The sequence below is a fragment of the Phytophthora cinnamomi genome (genome assembly GCF_018691715.1).
Source record: "Phytophthora cinnamomi strain GKB4 chromosome Unknown Contig114, whole genome shotgun sequence".
In the NCBI taxonomy this organism is placed as follows: domain Eukaryota; phylum Oomycota; class Peronosporomycetes; order Peronosporales; family Peronosporaceae; genus Phytophthora; species Phytophthora cinnamomi.
In genome coordinates this window covers 447,226-467,774 of record NW_027151047.1, presented here as the reverse complement: position 1 = coordinate 467,774, position 20,549 = coordinate 447,226, and the positions used below count along the sequence as shown (strand labels likewise).

The window sequence follows — 20,549 nt, the reverse complement described above, 5'->3', positions numbered from 1 at the left end:
CATTTGCTCTCTACAGTCTTCACCAGCAAATCTGGAAAGGTCGGACTGCGATGTAGCAAAAGATGCAGATGTACTGGAATTACTTGATTAGTGGCAAAGAAAATGTCACGTCGAAGTGGCGAGGATGGCGATCGATGCCAAAGACATCCTTGACAGGGTCGGCGATCTTCTTGTAGGAGTAGTTTCCTTCAGCAACTTGAAGACCTTGTCTTGGTAGCGGAGCATCGCGTAGACCGCAGCCTGCGACGGTCCTTAGGCAGGCAAACTCCCGTACTGCCCAGTCTATCAGATCGTCAATGCTGCAATGGTGCTTGTTGTACAGTTTGCACCTGGTGATCTTCTGAATCGCGTGAACACTCTTTTCGATGGCGATCTTTTGACGAATGAAGCCTGCAGCCATGCTCGCATTCAACGCGTGCGTGCGCGTTCAGCTACCGCTCTACCACCAGACGAACAGCAACCTCGATCTTGGCTGGCGCAACGTACGCCAGCTGAACGCGGTAGGGCTGGCCCACCCGGTCTGGAGGTCGTCGGTGGTAAACGCTGCGTGCCCCTTTTACCATTGCGCGGGTAGGAAGCAGAAAAGTAGACAGGTAGGCAGATTGGTAGGTAGGTAGGTAGGCTGGCAACCAAGAACAGATAGGTACAACGAGTGAGAGGGCCTACCAAGCGATGCAGCCAGCAACCACCGAATGGTGGGAAGCCCACGACAACAGATCGATGATATGATAGCGGAGAGTACGCTCGCTTCGTTGCTCCCTCCAGCAGCAGCAGCAGCAGCAGCAGCAGCAGCAGCAGCAGCAGCAGCAGCAGCAAGTAGGTTGCTGGCACCTTGCCAGGCGCCACGAAGGTGTACTCCACGATCGACTACAGCAAGACGCTCGCTCACTCGCTCACTCACTCACTCGCTGGTCGTTGCAGGTGCGTGCGCAGTTAAAGGGTCGATGGGGTTCCTGCTGTGTGGATTTAGCTGTGGCGACTCATGCGACCTCGAAGAGCCCAGCTGCTATCGTTAGTATAGAGGCAACGCGCATCGTAGAGGCGGGTAAGTGGCTCTAGGCAGCAGTAAGAGAGCGCAAGAGACCAGGGCGATTAAATCAATCGCAGCCAATTTTCGATAGACGAGATGGTAAGCCGAGTAAGCCTAGCTCAGCATGCCCAGCTGCGTCCGCCATCTCATTCGCCACAGCAAAAGTTGGTAGCACTGCTAGTTGTTATTGCGAACCAGGACCAAGTAGACCGACTCTAGAATACCAAAGCGATGGGGGCGGCGGCGTCTTGCTGCTCAGCATGCGTCGGGAGTTGCCATCCAGCTCTTCTGATCCACTCGGACTGGCTATGTGCATTTCTATTTCTATCCACTTCAACTTGAGTCGACCACCGAAACGAGTTCTTCCGGGACGGCTGATAGGACAGGTACACTGTCAGTGAAGTCGCTTTGGCCTCGCACGGAAGATCAAAGAGCGAACAAAGAAACGGAACCAACTCATGGTCAATACGAGGGCTTCGATACACGAATGCAGCGCCACCGAACCCGGACTGCCGATAGTTAGATAGATAGATAAATGGATGGCTGCCGAACGCTTCGCAATGATGACAAGAAGAGTCAAACGTGACATTACTACATGACCGTGTGTAAACATACAAAAGGACGCACTATGTGTCTGTGAGATAAAAGTCTCGGCGCATCGTCCGAGAGGTGCGGGGTCCCCGCACTGCGGGGAGAGGGTAGGACGCACTCGATAAACGCCGCGTGGCGGTCTGTGCGTGGGTCTCATTTTCGGTGGAGGTGGCTCTGCTTACGCGCGGAGGTGGCGATACGCGTTGTTCTTGGTCTTAGTGGCCGTTTGCGCAGCCGTCTCCGAGGCCTGCGCGATAGGCTTCTGCGTGGCTGCCGGGGCGCTCGTGACTGTGTCCTTCGCGTAACCATCCTTATTGTCCGTGGAGTCGCTCTTGCCTCCCACGTTGACGCCCGCGTTGGCGACGGCGTTCGCACCTGCGCCAGTATTGACCCCGGCACCCGCTTTAACACCAGCACCTGCGTTCAGCCCTGCGCCAGCGCTCAGACCGGCGTTGGCATTCAGGCCCGCGCCCGCGCTAAGACCAGCATTCGCGTTGAGACCGGCACCGGCATTCAGGCCTGCATGTGCACCGACACCGGCATTCAGGCCTGCGTGTGCACCGACACCGGCACCAGTGTGCAACCCTGCGCCGGCGCTTAGACCGGCGATCGCATTAAGCCCGGCGCCAACGTTAATACCCGCGCCAGCGTTAAGCCCAGCGTTGGCATTAAGCCCGGCGCCAGCATTAATACCAGTCCCCGCGTTTAATCCAGCGTTGGCGTTGAGGCCTGCATTTGCGTTAAGTCCAGCACCAGCGTTCAAACCAGCTCCAGCTCTTAGCCCAGCTCCGGCTTGGAGCCCTGCGCCAGCACTGAGGCCGACTCCAGCGTTAAGGCCAGCGTTGGCGTTGAGACCAGCATTTGCACTGAGCCCAGCGCCAGCATTAAGACCGGCACCAGCATTGATCCCGGCACCAGCATTCAATCCAACACGGGCGCTGAGACCAGCGTTGGCGTTTAAGCCGGCATTCGCGTTCAACCCCGCATACGCGTCCAAGCCGGCGTTCGCACTCAAACCGGCATTCGCGCTGAGACCCGCGTTGGCCCGGAGCCCGCCAAGCGCGTTCAGCCCAGCAGCAACGCCTGCTCCCAGGCCTTCGTGACCGGCCACACCCGCCGCAGTGTCGCCGTAGCCACTCGACTTGGTTGCAGCGCCTCCGTAGCCGTAGTTGTTGGTGCCCGCGGTCGCCGCACCACCGTACGTATTCGTGTTCGTAGCTGCGCCGCCGTACCCGCCGTACGTGTTGTGGCTCGTGGGTAGCAACAACCCGAACGTCTGGGCCGCCTCGGTCGATGCCTCCACCGCATTGGCGGAGAACGCCACGGTCACCACACACAGTGCGCAGATCGTCTTGCTGAGCATCATCTTGGTCGCGTTGCTTGCCTGTTTGTTTGCTTGTATGCGGGTGGCGATATCCCTTGTCGGGATGGTAGAAATTGAAGAATGAGCTCCCAGCACTGACTGCGTGGGCGGGCGTAGGCTAGGCGGGGGTACTAGGCCGGCGACACGGGCGAGCGGGTATGCGTGCGTGCACGTTCAGCTACCGCTCTACCACCAGACGAGCAGCAACCTCGATCTTGGCTGGCGCAACGTACGCCAGCTGAACGCGGTAGGGCTGGCCCACCCGGTCTGGAGGTCGTCGGTGGTAAACGCTGCGTGCCCCTTTTACCATTGCGCGGGTAGGAAGCAGAAAAGTAGACAGGTAGGCAGATTGGTAGGTAGGTAGGTAGGCTGGCAACCAAGAACAGATAGGTACAACGAGTGAGAGGGCCTACCAAGCGATGCAGCCAGCAACCACCGAATGGTGGGAAGCCCACGACAACAGATCGATGATATGATAGCGGAGAGTACGCTCGCTTCGTTGCTCCCTCCAGCAGCAGCAGCAGCAGCAGCAGCAGCAGCAGCAGCTGCAGCAGCAAGTAGGTTGCTGGCACCTTGCCAGGCGCCACGAAGGTGTACTCCACGATCGACTACAGCAAGACGCTCGCTCACTCGCTCACTCACTCACTCGCTGGTCGTTGCAGGTGCGTGCGCAGTTAAAGGGTCGATGGGGTTCCTGCTGTGTGGATTTAGCTGTGGCGACTCATGCGACCTCGAAGAGCCCAGCTGCTATCGTTAGTATAGAGGCAACGCGCATCGTAGAGGCGGGTAAGTGGCTCTAGGCAGCAGTAAGAGAGCGCAAGAGACCAGGGCGATTAAATCAATCGCAGCCAATTTTCGATAGACGAGATGGTAAGCCGAGTAAGCCTAGCTCAGCATGCCCAGCTGCGTCCGCCATCTCATTCGCCACAGCAAAAGTTGGTAGCACTGCTAGTTGTTATTGCGAACCAGGACCAAGTAGACCGACTCTAGAATACCAAAGCGATGGGGGCGGCGGCGTCTTGCTGCTCAGCATGCGTCGGGAGTTGCCATCCAGCTCTTCTGATCCACTCGGACTGGCTATGTGCATTTCTATTTCTATCCACTTCAACTTGAGTCGACCACCGAAACGAGTTCTTCCGGGACGGCTGATAGGACAGGTACACTGTCAGTGAAGTCGCTTTGGCCTCGCACGGAAGATCAAAGAGCGAACAAAGAAACGGAACCAACTCATGGTCAATACGAGGGCTTCGATACACGAATGCAGCGCCACCGAACCCGGACTGCCGATAGTTAGATAGATAGATAAATGGATGGCTGCCGAACGCTTCGCAATGATGACAAGAAGAGTCAAACGTGACATTACTACATGACCGTGTGTAAACATACAAAAGGACGCACTATGTGTCTGTGAGATAAAAGTCTCGGCGCATCGTCCGAGAAGTGCGGGGTCCCCGCACTGCGGGGAGAGGGTAGGACGCACTCGATAAACGCCGCGTGGCGGTCTGTGCGTGGGTCTCATTTTCGGTGGAGGTGGCTCTGCTTACGCGCGGAGGTGGCGATACGCGTTGTTCTTGGTCTTAGTGGCCGTTTGCGCAGCCGTCTCCGAGGCCTGCGCGATAGGCTTCTGCGTGGCTGCCGGGGCGCTCGTGACTGTGTCCTTCGCGTAACCATCCTTATTGTCCGTGGAGTCGCTCTTGCCTCCCACGTTGACGCCCGCGTTGGCGACGGCGTTCGCACCTGCGCCAGTATTGACCCCGGCACCCGCTTTAACACCAGCACCTGCGTTCAGCCCTGCGCCAGCGCTCAGACCGGCGTTGGCATTCAGGCCCGCGCCCGCGCTAAGACCAGCATTCGCGTTGAGACCGGCACCGGCATTCAGGCCTGCATGTGCACCGACACCGGCATTCAGGCCTGCGTGTGCACCGACACCGGCACCAGTGTGCAACCCTGCGCCGGCGCTTAGACCGGCGATCGCATTAAGCCCGGCGCCAACGTTAATACCCGCGCCAGCGTTAAGCCCAGCGTTGGCATTAAGCCCGGCGCCAGCATTAATACCAGTCCCCGCGTTTAATCCAGCGTTGGCGTTGAGGCCTGCATTTGCGTTAAGTCCAGCACCAGCGTTCAAACCAGCTCCAGCTCTTAGCCCAGCTCCGGCTTGGAGCCCTGCGCCAGCACTGAGGCCGACTCAGCGTTAAGGCCAGCGTTGGCGTTGAGACCAGCATTTGCACTGAGCCCAGCGCCAGCATTAAGACCGGCACCAGCATTGATCCCGGCACCAGCATTCAATCCAACACGGGCGCTGAGACCAGCGTTGGCGTTTAAGCCGGCATTCGCGTTCAACCCCGCATACGCGTCCAAGCCGGCGTTCGCACTCAAACCGGCATTCGCGCTGAGACCCGCGTTGGCCCGGAGCCCGCCAAGCGCGTTCAGCCCAGCAGCAACGCCTGCTCCCAGGCCTTCGTGACCGGCCACACCCGCCGCAGTGTCGCCGTAGCCACTCGACTTGGTTGCAGCGCCTCCGTAGCCGTAGTTGTTGGTGCCCGCGGTCGCCGCACCACCGTACGTATTCGTGTTCGTAGCTGCGCCGCCGTACCCGCCGTACGTGTTGTGGCTCGTGGGTAGCAACAACCCGAACGTCTGGGCCGCCTCGGTCGATGCCTCCACCGCATTGGCGGAGAACGCCACGGTCACCACACACAGTGCGCAGATCGTCTTGCTGAGCATCATCTTGGTCGCGTTGCTTGCCTGTTTGTTTGTTTGTATGCGGGTGGCGATATCCCTTGTCGGGATGGTAGAAATTGAAGAATGAGCTCCCAGCACTGACTGCGTGGGCGGGCGTAGGCTAGGCGGGGGTACTAGGCCGGCGACACGGGCGAGCGGGTATGCGTGCGTGCACGTTCAGCTACCGCTCTACCACCAGACGAGCAGCAACCTCGATCTTGGCTGGCGCAACGTACGCCAGCTGAACGCGGTAGGGCTGGCCCACCCGGTCTGGAGGTCGTCGGTGGTAAACGCTGCGTGCCCCTTTTACCATTGCGCGGGTGGGAAGCAGAAAAGTAGACAGGTAGGCAGATTGGTAGGTAGGTAGGTAGGCTGGCAACCAAGAACAGATAGGTACAACGAGTGAGAGGGCCTACCAAGCGATGCAGCCAGCAACCACCGAATGGTGGGAAGCCCACGACAACAGATCGATGATATGATAGCGGAGAGTACGCTCGCTTCGTTGCTCCCTCCAGCAGCAGCAGCAGCAGCAGCAGCAGCAGCAGCAGCAGCAGCAGCAGCAGCAGCAAAGTAGGTTGCTGGCACCTTGCCAGGCGCCACGAAGGTGTACTCCACGATCGACTACAGCAAGACGCTCGCTCACTCGCTCACTCACTCACTCGCTGGTCGTTGCAGGTGCGTGCGCAGTTAAAGGGTCGATGGGGTTCCTGCTGTGTGGATTTAGCTGTGGCGACTCATGCGACCTCGAAGAGCCCAGCTGCTATCGTTAGTATAGAGGCAACGCGCATCGTAGAGGCGGGTAAGTGGCTCTAGGCAGCAGTAAGAGAGCGCAAGAGACCAGGGCGATTAAATCAATCGCAGCCAATTTTCGATAGACGAGATGGTAAGCCGAGTAAGCCTAGCTCAGCATGCCCAGCTGCGTCCGCCATCTCATTCGCCACAGCAAAAGTTGGTAGCACTGCTAGTTGTTATTGCGAACCAGGACCAAGTAGACCGACTCTAGAATACCAAAGCGATGGGGGCGGCGGCGTCTTGCTGCTCAGCATGCGTCGGGAGTTGCCATCCAGCTCTTCTGATCCACTCGGACTGGCTATGTGCATTTCTATTTCTATCCACTTCAACTTGAGTCGACCACCGAAACGAGTTCTTCCGGGACGGCTGATAGGACAGGTACACTGTCAGTGAAGTCGCTTTGGCCTCGCACGGAAGATCAAAGAGCGAACAAAGAAACGGAACCAACTCATGGTCAATACGAGGGCTTCGATACACGAATGCAGCGCCACCGAACCCGGACTGCCGATAGTTAGATAGATAGATAAATGGATGGCTGCCGAACGCTTCGCAATGATGACAAGAAGAGTCAAACGTGACATTACTACATGACCGTGTGTAAACATACAAAAGGACGCACTATGTGTCTGTGAGATAAAAGTCTCGGCGCATCGTCCGAGAAGTGCGGGGTCCCCGCACTGCGGGAGAGGGTAGGACGCACTCGATAAACGCCGCGTGGCGGTCTGTGCGTGGGTCTCATTTTCGGTGGAGGTGGCTCTGCTTACGCGCGGAGGTGGCGATACGCGTTGTTCTTGGTCTTAGTGGCCGTTTGCGCAGCCGTCTCCGAGGCCTGCGCGATAGGCTTCTGCGTGGCTGCCGGGGCGCTCGTGACTGTGTCCTTCGCGTAACCATCCTTATTGTCCGTGGAGTCGCTCTTGCCTCCCACGTTGACGCCCGCGTTGGCGACGGCGTTCGCACCTGCGCCAGTATTGACCCCGGCACCCGCTTTAACACCAGCACCTGCGTTCAGCCCTGCGCCAGCGCTCAGACCGGCGTTGGCATTCAGGCCCGCGCCCGCGCTAAGACCAGCATTCGCGTTGAGACCGGCACCGGCATTCAGGCCTGCATGTGCACCGACACCGGCATTCAGGCCTGCGTGTGCACCGACACCGGCACCAGTGTGCAACCCTGCGCCGGCGCTTAGACCGGCGATCGCATTAAGCCCGGCGCCAACGTTAATACCCGCGCCAGCGTTAAGCCCAGCGTTGGCATTAAGCCCGGCGCCAGCATTAATACCAGTCCCCGCGTTTAATCCAGCGTTGGCGTTGAGGCCTGCATTTGCGTTAAGTCCAGCACCAGCGTTCAAACCAGCTCCAGCTCTTAGCCCAGCTCCGGCTTGGAGCCCTGCGCCAGCACTGAGGCCGACTCCAGCGTTAAGGCCAGCGTTGGCGTTGAGACCAGCATTTGCACTGAGCCCAGCGCCAGCATTAAGACCGGCACCAGCATTGATCCCGGCACCAGCATTCAATCCAACACGGGCGCTGAGACCAGCGTTGGCGTTTAAGCCGGCATTCGCGTTCAACCCCGCATACGCGTCCGGCCGGCGTTCGCACTCAAACCGGCATTCGCGCTGAGACCCGCGTTGGCCCGGAGCCCGCCAAGCGCGTTCAGCCCAGCAGCAACGCCTGCTCCCAGGCCTTCGTGACCGGCCACACCCGCCGCAGTGTCGCCATAGCCACTCGACTTGGTTGCAGCGCCTCCGTAGCCGTAGTTGTTGGTGCCCGCGGTCGCCGCACCACCGTACGTATTCGTGTTCGTAGCTGCGCCGCCGTACCCGCCGTACGTGTTGTGGCTCGTGGGTAGCAACAACTCGAACGTCTGGGCCGCCTCGGTCGATGCCTCCACCGCATTGGCGGAGAACGCCACGGTCACCACACACAGTGCGCAGATCGTCTTGCTGAGCATCATCTTGGTCGCGTTGCTTGCCTGTTTGTTTGTTTGTATGCGGGTGGCGATATCCCTTGTCGGGATGGTAGAAATTGAAGAATGAGCTCCCAGCACTGACTGCGTGGGCGGGCGTAGGCTAGGCGGGGGTACTAGGCCGGCGACACGGGCGAGCGGGTATGCGTGCGTGCACGTTCAGCTACCGCTCTACCACCAGACGAGCAGCAACCTCGATCTTGGCTGGCGCAACGTACGCCAGCTGAACGCGGTAGGGCTGGCCCACCCGGTCTGGAGGTCGTCGGTGGTAAACGCTGCGCCCCTTTACCATTGCGCGGGTAGGAAGCAGAAAAGTAGACAGGTAGGCAGATTGGTAGGTAGGTAGGTAGGCTGGCAACCAAGAACAGATAGGTACAACGAGTGAGAGGGCCTACCAAGCGATGCAGCCAGCAACCACCGAATGGTGGGAAGCCCGCGACAACAGATCGATGATATGATAGCGGAGAGTACGCTCGCTTCGTTGCTCCCTCCAGCAGCAGCAGCAGCAGCAGCAGCAGCAGCAGCAGCAGCAGCAGCAACTGCAGCAGCAGTAGGTTGCTGGCACCTTGCCAGGCGCCACGAAGGTGTACTCCACGATCGACTACAGCAAGACGCTCGCTCACTCGCTCACTCACTCACTCGCTGGTCGTTGCAGGTGCGTGCGCAGTTAAAGGGTCGATGGGGTTCCTGCTGTGTGGATTTAGCTGTGGCGACTCATGCGACCTCGAAGAGCCCAGCTGCTATCGTTAGTATAGAGGCAACGCGCATCGTAGAGGCGGGTAAGTGGCTCTAGGCAGCAGTAAGAGAGCGCAAGAGACCAGGGCGATTAAATCAATCGCAGCCAATTTTCGATAGACGAGATGGTAAGCCGAGTAAGCCTAGCTCAGCATGCCCAGCTGCGTCCGCCATCTCATTCGCCACAGCAAAAGTTGGTAGCACTGCTAGTTGTTATTGCGAACCAGGACCAAGTAGACCGACTCTAGAATACCAAAGCGATGGGGGCGGCGGCGTCTTGCTGCTCAGCATGCGTCGGGAGTTGCCATCCAGCTCTTCTGATCCACTCGGACTGGCTATGTGCATTTCTATGTCTATCCACTTCAACTTGAGTCGACCACCGAAACGAGTTCTTCCGGGACGGCTGATAGGACAGGTACACTGTCAGTGAAGTCGCTTTGGCCTCGCACGGAAGATCAAAGAGCGAACAAAGAAACGGAACCAACTCATGGTCAATACGAGGGCTTCGATACACGAATGCAGCGCCACCGAACCCGGACTGCCGATAGTTAGATAGATAGATAAATGGATGGCTGCCGAACGCTTCGCAATGATGACAAGAAGAGTCAAACGTGACATTACTACATGACCGTGTGTAAACATACAAAAGGACGCACTATGTGTCTGTGAGATAAAAGTCTCGGCGCATCGTCCGAGAGGGTGCAGGGTCCCCGCACTGCGGGAGAGGGTAGGACGCACTCGATAAACGCCGCGTGGCGGTCTGTGCGTGGGTCTCATTTTCGGTGGAGGTGGCTCTGCTTACGCGCGGAGGTGGCGATACGCGTTGTTCTTGGTCTTAGTGGCCGTTTGCGCAGCCGTCTCCGAGGCCTGCGCGATAGGCTTCTGCGTGGCTGCCGGGGCGCTCGTGACTGTGTCCTTCGCGTAACCATCCTTATTGTCCGTGGAGTCGCTCTTGCCTCCCACGTTGACGCCCGCGTTGGCGACGGCGTTCGCACCTGCGCCAGTATTGACCCCGGCACCCGCTTTAACACCAGCACCTGCGTTCAGCCCTGCGCCAGCGCTCAGACCGGCGTTGGCATTCAGGCCCGCGCCCGCGCTAAGACCAGCATTCGCGTTGAGACCGGCACCGGCATTCAGGCCTGCATGTGCACCGACACCGGCACCAGTGTGCAACCCTGCGCCGGCGCTTAGACCGGCGATCGCATTAAGCCCGGCGCCAACGTTAATACCCGCGCCAACGTTAAGCCCAGCGTTGGCATTAAGCCCGGCGCCAGCATTAATATCAGTCCCCGCGTTTAATCCAGCGTTGGCGTTGAGGCCTGCATTTGCGTTAAGTCCAGCACCAGCGTTCAAACCAGCTCCAGCTCTTAGCCCAGCTCCGGCTTGGAGCCCTGCGCCAGCACTGAGGCCGACTCCAGCGTTAAGGCCAGCGTTGGCGTTGAGACCAGCATTTGCACTGAGCCCAGCGCCAGCATTAAGACCGGCACCAGCATTGATCCCGGCACCAGCATTCAATCCAACACGGGCGCTGAGACCAGCGTTGGCGTTTAAGCCGGCATTCGCGTTCAACCCCGCATACGCGTCCAAGCCGGCGTTCGCACTCAAACCGGCATTCGCGCTGACACCCGCGTTGGCCCGGAGCCCGCCAAGCGCGTTCAGCCCAGCAGCAACGCCTGCTCCCAGGCCTTCGTGACCGGCCACACCCGCCGCAGTGTCGCCATAGCCACTCGACTTGGTTGCAGCGCCTCCGTAGCCGTAGTTGTTGGTGCCCGCGGTCGCCGCACCACCGTTCGTATTCGTGTTCGTAGCTGCGCCGCCGTACCCGCCGTACGTGTTGTGGCTCGTGGGTAGCAACAACCCGAACGTCTGGGCCGCCTCGGTCGATGCCTCCACCGCATTGGCGGAGAACGCCACGGTCACCACACACAGTGCGCAGATCGTCTTGCTGAGCATCATCTTGGTCGCGTTGCTTGCCTGTTTGTTTGTTTGTATGCGGGTGGCGATATCCCTTGTCGGGATGGTAGAAATTGAAGAATGAGCTCCCAGCACTGACTGCGTGGGCGGGCGTAGGCTAGGCGGGGGTACTAGGCCGGCGACACGGGCGAGCGGGTATGCGTGCGTGCACGTTCAGCTACCGCTCTACCACCAGACGAGCAGCAACCTCGATCTTGGCTGGCGCAACGTACGCCAGCTGAACGCGGTAGGGCTGGCCCACCCGGTCTGGAGGTCGTCGGTGGTAAACGCTGCGTGCCCCTTTTACCATTGCGCGGGTAGGAAGCAGAAAAGTAGACAGGTAGGCAGATTGGTAGGTAGGTAGGTAGGCTGGCAACCAAGAACAGATAGGTACAACGAGTGAGAGGGCCTACCAAGCGATGCAGCCAGCAACCACCGAATGGTGGGAAGCCCACGACAACAGATCGATGATATGATAGCGGAGAGTACGCTCGCTTCGTTGCTCCCTCCAGCAGCAGCAGCAGCAGCAGCAGCAGCAGCAGCAGCAGCAGCAGCTGCAGCAGCAAGTAGGTTGCTGGCACCTTGCCAGGCGCCACGAAGGTGTACTCCACGATCGACTACAGCAAGACGCTCGCTCACTCGCTCACTCACTCACTCGCTGGTCGTTGCAGGTGCGTGCGCAGTTAAAGGGTCGATGGGGTTCCTGCTGTGTGGATTTAGCTGTGGCGACTCATGCGACCTCGAAGAGCCCAGCTGCTATCGTTAGTATAGAGGCAACGCGCATCGTAGAGGCGGGTAAGTGGCTCTAGGCAGCAGTAAGAGAGCGCAAGAGACCAGGGCGATTAAATCAATCGCAGCCAATTTTCGATAGACGAGATGGTAAGCCGAGTAAGCCTAGCTCAGCATGCCCAGCTGCGTCCGCCATCTCATTCGCCACAGCAAAAGTTGGTAGCACTGCTAGTTGTTATTGCGAACCAGGACCAAGTAGACCGACTCTAGAATACCAAAGCGATGGGGGCGGCGGCGTCTTGCTGCTCAGCATGTGTCGGGAGTTGCCATCCAGCTCTTCTGATCCACTCGGACTGGCTATGTGCATTTCTATTTCTATCCACTTCAACTTGAGTCGACCACCGAAACGAGTTCTTCCGGGACGGCTGATAGGACAGGTACACTGTCAGCGAAGTCGCTTTGGCCTCGCACGGAAGATCAAAGAGCGAACAAAGAAACGGAACCAACTCATGGTCAATACGAGGGCTTCGATACACGAATGCAGCGCCACCGAACCCGGACTGCCGATAGTTAGATAGATAGATAAATGGATGGCTGCCGAACGCTTCGCAATGATGACAAGAAGAGTCAAACGTGACATTACTACATGACCGTGTGTAAACATACAAAAGGACGCACTATGTGTCTGTGAGATAAAAGTCTCGGCGCATCGTCCGAGAAGTGCGGTCCCCGCACTGCGGGAGAGGGTAGGACGCACTCGATAAACGCCGCGTGGCGGTCTGTGCGTGGGTCTCATTTTCGGTGGAGGTGGCTCTGCTTACGCGCGGAGGTGGCGATACGCGTTGTTCTTGGTCTTAGTGGCCGTTTGCGCAGCCGTCTCCGAGGCCTGCGCGATAGGCTTCTGCGTGGCTGCCGGGGCGCTCGTGACTGTGTCCTTCGCGTAACCATCCTTATTGTCCGTGGAGTCGCTCTTGCCTCCCACGTTGACGCCCGCGTTGGCGACGGCGTTCGCACCTGCGCCAGTATTGACCCCGGCACCCGCTTTAACACCAGCACCTGCGTTCAGCCCTGCGCCAGCGCTCAGACCGGCGTTGGCATTCAGGCCCGCGCCCGCGCTAAGACCAGCATTCGCGTTGAGACCGGCACCGGCATTCAGGCCTGCATGTGCACCGACACCGGCATTCAGGCCTGCGTGTGCACCGACACCGGCACCAGTGTGCAACCCTGCGCCGGCGCTTAGACCGGCGATCGCATTAAGCCCGGCGCCAACGTTAATACCCGCGCCAGCGTTAAGCCCAGCGTTGGCATTAAGCCCGGCGCCAGCATTAATACCAGTCCCCGCGTTTAATCCAGCGTTGGCGTTGAGGCCTGCATTTGCGTTAAGTCCAGCACCAGCGTTCAAACCAGCTCCAGCTCTTAGCCCAGCTCCGGCTTGGAGCCCTGCGCCAGCACTGAGGCCGACTCCAGCGTTAAGGCCAGCGTTGGCGTTGAGACCAGCATTTGCACTGAGCCCAGCGCCAGCATTAAGACCGGCACCAGCATTGATCCCGGCACCAGCATTCAATCCAACACGGGCGCTGAGACCAGCGTTGGCGTTTAAGCCGGCATTCGCGTTCAACCCCGCATACGCGTCCAAGCCGGCGTTCGCACTCAAACCGGCATTCGCGCTGAGACCCGCGTTGGCCCGGAGCCCGCCAAGCGCGTTCAGCCCAGCAGCAACGCCTGCTCCCAGGCCTTCGTGACCGGCCACACCCGCCGCAGTGTCGCCATAGCCACTCGACTTGGTTGCAGCGCCTCCGTAGCCGTAGTTGTTGGTGCCCGCGGTCGCCGCACCACCGTTCGTATTCGTGTTCGTAGCTGCGCCGCCGTACCCGCCGTACGTGTTGTGGCTCGTGGGTAGCAATAACCCGAACGTCTGGGCCGCCTCGGTCGATGCCTCCACCGCATTGGCGGAGAACGCCACGGTCACCACACAGTGCGCAGATCGTCTTGCTGAGCATCATCTTGGTCGCGTTGCTTGCCTGTTTGTTTGTTTGTATGCGGGTGGCGATATCCCTTGTCGGGATGGTAGAAATTGAAGAATGAGCTCCCCAGCACTGACTGCGTGGGCGGGCGTAGGCTAGGCGGGGTACTAGGCCGGCGACACGGGCGAGCGGGTATGCGTGCGTGCACGTTCAGCTACCGCTCTACCACCAGACGAGCAGCAACCTCGATCTTGGCTGGCGCAACGTACGCCAGCTGAACGCGGTAGGGCTGGCCCACCCGGTCTGGAGGTCGTCGGTGGTAAACGCTGCGTGCCCCTTTTACCATTGCGCGGGTAGGAAGCAGAAAAGTAGACAGGTAGGCAGATTGGTAGGTAGGTAGGTAGGCTGGCAACCAAGAACAGATAGGTACAACGAGTGAGAGGGCCTACCAAGCGATGCAGCCAGCAACCACCGAATGGTGGGAAGCCCGCGACAACAGATCGATGATATGATAGCGGAGAGTACGCTCGCTTCGTTGCTCCCTCCAGCAGCAGCAGCAGCAGCAGCAGCAGCAGCAGCAGCAGCAGCAGCAGCAGCAGCAGCTGCAGCAGCAAGTAGGTTGCTGGCACCTTGCCAGGCGCCACGAAGGTGTACTCCACGATCGACTACAGCAAGACGCTCGCTCACTCGCTCACTCACTCACTCGCTGGTCGTTGCAGGTGCGTGCGCAGTTAAAGGGTCGATGGGGTTCCTGCTGTGTGGATTTAGCTGTGGCGACTCATGCGACCTCGAAGAGCCCAGCTGCTATCGTTAGTATAGAGGCAACGCGCATCGTAGAGGCGGGTAAGTGGCTCTAGGCAGCAGTAAGAGAGCGCAAGAGACCAGGGCGATTAAATCAATCGCAGCCAATTTTCGATAGACGAGATGGTAAGCCGAGTAAGCCTAGCTCAGCATGCCCAGCTGCGTCCGCCATCTCATTCGCCACAGCAAAAGTTGGTAGCACTGCTAGTTGTTATTGCGAACCAGGACCAAGTAGACCGACTCTAGAATACCAAAGCGATGGGGGCGGCGGCGTCTTGCTGCTCAGCATGCGTCGGGAGTTGCCATCCAGCTCTTCTGATCCACTCGGACTGGCTATGTGCATTTCTATTTCTATCCACTTCAACTTGAGTCGACCACCGAAACGAGTTCTTCCGGGACGGCTGATAGGACAGGTACACTGTCAGTGAAGTCGCTTTGGCCTCGCACGGAAGATCAAAGAGCGAACAAAGAAACGGAACCAACTCATGGTCAATACGAGGGCTTCGATACACGAATGCAGCGCCACCGAACCCGGACTGCCGATAGTTAGATAGATAGAGAAATGGATGGCTGCCGAACGCTTCGCAATGATGACAAGAAGAGTCAAACGTGACATTACTACATGACCGTGTGTAAACATACAAAAGGACGCACTATGTGTCTGTGAGATAAAAGTCTCGGCGCATCGTCCGAGAGGTGGGTCCCCGCACTGCGGGAGAGGGTAGGACGCACTCGATAAACGCCGCGTGGCGGTCTGTGCGTGGGTCTCATTTTCGGTGGAGGTGGCTCTGCTTACGCGCGGAGGTGGCGATACGCGTTGTTCTTGGTCTTAGTGGCCGTTTGCGCAGCCGTCTCCGAGGCCTGCGCGATAGGCTTCTGCGTGGCTGCCGGGGCGCTCGTGACTGTGTCCTTCGCGTAACCATCCTTATTGTCCGTGGAGTCGCTCTTGCCTCCCACGTTGACGCCCGCGTTGGCGACGGCGTTCGCACCTGCGCCAGTATTGACCCCGGCACCCGCTTTAACACCAGCACCTGCGTTCAGCCCTGCGCCAGCGCTCAGACCGGCGTTGGCATTCAGGCCCGCGCCCGCGCTAAGACCAGCATTCGCGTTGAGACCGGCACCGGCATTCAGGCCTGCGTGTGCACCGACACCGGCACCAGTGTGCAACCCTGCGCCGGCGCTTAGACCGGCGATCGCATTAAGCCCGGCGCCAACGTTAATACCCGCGCCAGCGTTAAGCCCAGCGTTGGCATTAAGCCCGGCGCCAGCATTAATACCAGTCCCCGCGTTTAATCCAGCGTTGGCGTTGAGGCCTGCATTTGCGTTAAGTCCAGCACCAGCGTTCAAACCAGCTCCAGCTCTTAGCCCAGCTCCGGCTTGGAGCCCTGCGCCAGCACTGAGGCCGACTCCAGCGTTAAGGCCAGCGTTGGCGTTGAGACCAGCATTTGCACTGAGCCCAGCGCCAGCATTAAGACCGGCACCAGCATTGATCCCGGCACCAGCATTCAATCCAACACGGGCGCTGAGACCAGCGTTGGCGTTTAAGCCGGCATTCGCGTTCAACCCCGCATACGCGTCCAAGCCGGCGTTCGCACTCAAACCGGCATTCGCGCTGAGACCCGCGTTGGCCCGGAGCCCGCCAAGCGCGTTCAGCCCAGCAGCAACGCCTGCTCCCAGGCCTTCGTGACCGGCCACACCCGCCGCAGTGTCGCCATAGCCACTCGACTTGGTTGCAGCGCCTCCGTAGCCGTAGTTGTTGGTGCCCGCGGTCGCCGCACCACCGTACGTATTCGTGTTCGTAGCTGCGCCGCCGTACCCGCCGTACGTGTTGTGGCTCGTGGGTAGCAATAACCCGAACGTCTGGGCCGCCTCGGTCGATGCCTCCACCGCATTGGCGGAGAACGCCACGGTCACCACACACAGTGCGCAGATCGTCTTGCTGAGCATCATCTTGGTCGCGTTGCTTGCCTGTTTGTTTGCTTGTATGCGGTGGCGATATCCCTTGTCGGGATGGTAGAAATTGAAGAATGAGCTCCCAGCACTGACTGCGTGGGCGGGCGTAGGCTAGGCGGGGTACTAGGCCGGCGACACGGGCGAGCGGGTATGCGTGCGTGCACGTTCAGCTACCGCTCTACCACCAGACGAGCAGCAACCTCGATCTTGGCTGGCGCAACGTACGCCAGCTGAACGCGGTAGGGCTGGCCCACCCGGTCTGGAGGTCGTCGGTGGTAAACGCTGCGTGCCCCTTTTACCATTGCGCGGGTAGGAAGCAGAAAAGTAGACAGGTAGGCAGATTGGTAGGTAGGTAGGTAGGCTGGCAACCAAGAACAGATAGGTACAACGAGTGAGAGGGCCTACCAAGCGATGCAGCCAGCAACCACCGAATGGTGGGAAGCCCACGACAACAGATCGGTGATATGATAGCGGAGAGTACGCTCGCTTCGTTGCTCCCTCCAGCAGCAGCAGCAGCAGCAGCAGCAGCAGCAGCTGCAGCAGCAAGTAGGTTGCTGGCACCTTGCCAGGCGCCACGAAGGTGTACTCCACGATCGACTACAGCAAGACGCTCGCTCACTCGCTCACTCACTCACTCGCTGGTCGTTGCAGGTGCGTGCGCAGTTAAAGGGTCGATGGGGTTCCTGCTGTGTGGATTTAGCTGTGGCGACTCATGCGACCTCGAAGATCCCAGCTGCTATCGTTAGTATAGAGGCAACGCGCATCGTAGAGGCGGGTAAGTGGCTCTAGGCAGCAGTAAGAGAGCGCAAGAGACCAGGGCGATTAAATCAATCGCAGCCAATTTTCGATAGACGAGATGGTAAGCCGAGTAAGCCTAGCTCAGCATGCCCAGCTGCGTCCGCCATCTCATTCGCCACAGCAAAAGTTGGTAGCACTGCTAGTTGTTATTGCGAACCAGGACCAAGTAGACCGACTCTAGAATACCAAAGCGATGGGGGCGGCGGCGTCTTGCTGCTCAGCATGCGTCGGGAGTTGCCATCCAGCTCTTCTGATCCACTCGGACTGGCTATGTGCATTTCTATTTCTATCCACTTCAACTTGAGTCGACCACCGAAACGAGTTGGCTGATAGGACAGGTACACTGTCAGTGAAGTCGCTTTGGCCTCGCACGGAAGATCAAAGAGCGAACAAAGAAACGGAACCAACTCATGGTCAATACGAGGGCTTCGATACACGAATGCAGCGCCACCGAACCCGGACTGCCGACAGTTAGATAGATAGATAAATGGATGGCTGCCGAACGCTTCGCAATGATGACAAGAAGAGTCAAACGTGACATTACTACATGACCGTGTGTAAACATACAAAAGGACGCACTATGTGTCTGTGAGATAAAAGTCTCGGCGCATCGTCCGAGAAGTGCGGGGTCCCCGCACTGCGGGGAGAGGGTAGGACGCACTCGATAAACGCCGCGTGGCGGTCTGTGCGTGGGTCTCATTTTCGGTGGAGGTGGCTCTGCTTACGCGCGGAGGTGGCGATACGCGTTGTTCTTGGTCTTAGTGGCCGTTTGCGCAGCCGTCTCCGAGGCCTGCGCGATAGGCTTCTGCGTGGCTGCCGGGGCGCTCGTGACTGTGTCCTTCGCGTAACCATCCTTATTGTCCGTGGAGTCGCTCTTGCCTCCCACGTTGACGCCCGCGTTGGCGACGGCGTTCGCACCTGCGCCAGTATTGACCCCGGCACCCGCTTTAACACCAGCACCTGCGTTCAGCCCTGCGCCAGCGCTCAGACCGGCGTTGGCATTCAGGCCCGCGCCCGCGCTAAGACCAGCATTCGCGTTGAGACCGGCACCGGCATTCAGGCCTGCGTGTGCACCGACACCGGCACCAGTGTGCAACCCTGCGCCGGCGCTTAGACCGGCGATCGCATTAAGCCCGGCGCCAACGTTAATACCCGCGCCAGCGTTAAGCCCAGCGTTGGCATTAAGCCCGGCGCCAGCATTAATACCAGTCCCCGCGTTTAATCCAGCGTTGGCGTTGAGGCCTGCATTTGCGTTAAGTCCAGCACCAGCGTTCAAACCAGCTCCAGCTCTTAGCCCAGCTCCGGCTTGGAGCCCTGCGCCAGCACTGAGGCCGACTCCAGCGTTAAGGCCAGCGTTGGCGTTGAGACCAGCATTTGCACTGAGCCCAGCGCCAGCATTAAGACCGGCACCAGCATTGATCCCGGCACCAGCATTCAATCCAACACGGGCGCTGAGACCAGCGTTGGCGTTTAAGCCGGCATTCGCGTTCAACCCCGCATACGCGTCCAAGCCGGCGTTCGCACTCAAACCGGCATTCGCGCTGAGACCCGCGTTGGCCCGGAGCCCGCCAAGCGCGTTCAGCCCAGCAGCAACGCCTGCTCCCAGGCCTTCGTGACCGGCCACACCCGCCGCAGTGTCGCCGTAGCCACTCGACTTGGTTGCAGCGCCTCCGTAGCCGTAGTTGTTGGTGCCCGCGGTCGCCGCACCACCGTACGTATTCGTGTTCGTAGCTGCGCCGCCGTACCCGCCGTACGTGTTGTGGCTCGTGGGTAGCAACAACCCGAACGTCTGGGCCGCCTCGGTCGATGCCTCCACCGCATTGGCGGAGAACGCCACGGTCACCACACACAGTGCGCAGATCGTCTTGCTGAGCATCATCTTGGTCGCGTTGCTTGCCTGTTTGTTTGCTTGTATGCGGGTGGCGATATCCCTTGTCGGGATGGTAGAAATTGAAGAATGAGCTCCCAGCACTGACTGCGTGGGCGGGCGTAGGCTAGGCGGGGGTACTAGGCCGGCGACACGGGCGAGCGGGTATGCGTGCGTGCACGTTCAGCTACCGCTCTACCACCAGACGAGCAGCAACCTCGATCTTGGCTGGCGCAACGTACGCCAGCTGAACGCGGTAGGGCTGGCCCACCCGGTCTGGAGGTCGTCGGTGGTAAACGCTGCGTGCCCCTTTTTACCATTGCGCGGGTAGGAAGCAGAAAAGTAGACAGGTAGGCAGATTGGTAGGTAGGTAGGTAGGCTGGCAACCAAGAACAGATAGGTACAACGAGTGAGAGGGCCTACCAAGCGATGCAGCCAGCAACCACCGAATGGTGGGAAGCCCACGACAACAGATCGATGATATGATAGCGGAGAGTACGCTCGCTTCGTTGCTCCCTCCAGCAGCAGCAGCAGCAGCAGCAGCAGCAGCAGCAGCAGCTGCAGCAGCAAGTAGGTTGCTGGCACCTTGCCAGGCGCCACGAAGGTGTACTCCACGATCGACTACAGCAAGACGCTCGCTCACTCGCTCACTCACTCACTCGCTGGTCGTTGCAGGTGCGTGCGCAGTTAAAGGGTCGATGGGGTTCCTGCTGTGTGGATTTAGCTGTGGCGACTCATGCGACCTCGAAGAGCCCAGCTGCTATCGTTAGTATAGAGGCAACGCGCATCGTAGAGGCGGGTAAGTGGCTCTAGGCAGCAGTAAGAGAGCGCAAGAGACCAGGGCGATTAAATCAATCGCAGCCAATTTTCGATAGACGAGATGGTAAGCCGAGTAAGCCTAGCTCAGCATGCCCAGCTGCGTCCGCCATCTCATTCGCCACAGCAAAAGTTGGTAGCACTGCTAGTTGTTATTGCGAACCAGGACCAAGTAGACCGACTCTAAAATACCAAAGCGATGGGGGCGGCGGCGTCTTGCTGCTCAGCATGCGTCGGGAGTTGCCATCCAGCTCTTCTGATCCACTCGGACTGGCTATGTGCATTTCTATTTCTATCCACTTCAACTTGAGTCGACCACCGAAACGAGTTCTTCCGGGACGGCTGATAGGACAGGTACACTGTCAGTGAAGTCGCTTTGGCCTCGCACGGAAGATCAAAGAGCGAACAAAGAAACGGAACCAACTCATGGTCAATACGAGGGCTTCGATACACGAATGCAGCGCCACCGAACCCGGA

At 59.1% G+C, this 20,549-nt stretch overlaps 4 protein-coding genes across 4 annotated transcripts; all 4 read right to left on the bottom strand.

The window, feature by feature from the left end:
• Positions 1-7,257: 7,257 nt before the first annotated feature.
• Positions 7,258-8,444, bottom strand: IUM83_11477 (spidroin protein Sp-1339; the record flags this gene model as incomplete). Its single annotated transcript, XM_067936037.1, has 2 exons — positions 7,258-7,808; positions 8,069-8,444. The coding sequence occupies 2 exons, from the start codon at positions 8,442-8,444 to the stop codon at positions 7,258-7,260; spliced, it is 927 nt and encodes a 308-aa protein (XP_067781714.1).
• Positions 8,445-9,989: 1,545 nt separating this feature from the next.
• Positions 9,990-11,147, bottom strand: IUM83_11476 (collagen-like protein; the record flags this gene model as incomplete). The annotated part of the gene is made up of 1 exon (XM_067936036.1): positions 9,990-11,147. One exon carries the CDS (start codon positions 11,145-11,147, stop codon positions 9,990-9,992), a length of 1,158 nt encoding a protein of 385 aa, XP_067781785.1.
• Positions 11,148-12,690: 1,543 nt separating this feature from the next.
• On the bottom strand, positions 12,691-16,588 carry IUM83_11475 (uncharacterized protein; the record flags this gene model as incomplete). Its single annotated transcript, XM_067936035.1, has 4 exons — positions 12,691-12,887; positions 13,410-13,861; positions 15,435-15,627; positions 16,120-16,588. The coding sequence occupies 4 exons, from the start codon at positions 16,586-16,588 to the stop codon at positions 12,691-12,693; spliced, it is 1,311 nt and encodes a 436-aa protein (XP_067781713.1).
• Positions 16,589-18,110: 1,522 nt separating this feature from the next.
• On the bottom strand, positions 18,111-19,268 carry IUM83_11474 (uncharacterized protein; the record flags this gene model as incomplete). The annotated part of the gene is made up of 2 exons (XM_067936034.1): positions 18,111-18,307; positions 18,800-19,268. 2 exons carry the CDS (start codon positions 19,266-19,268, stop codon positions 18,111-18,113), a joined length of 666 nt encoding a protein of 221 aa, XP_067781725.1.
• Positions 19,269-20,549: the final 1,281 nt, after the last annotated feature.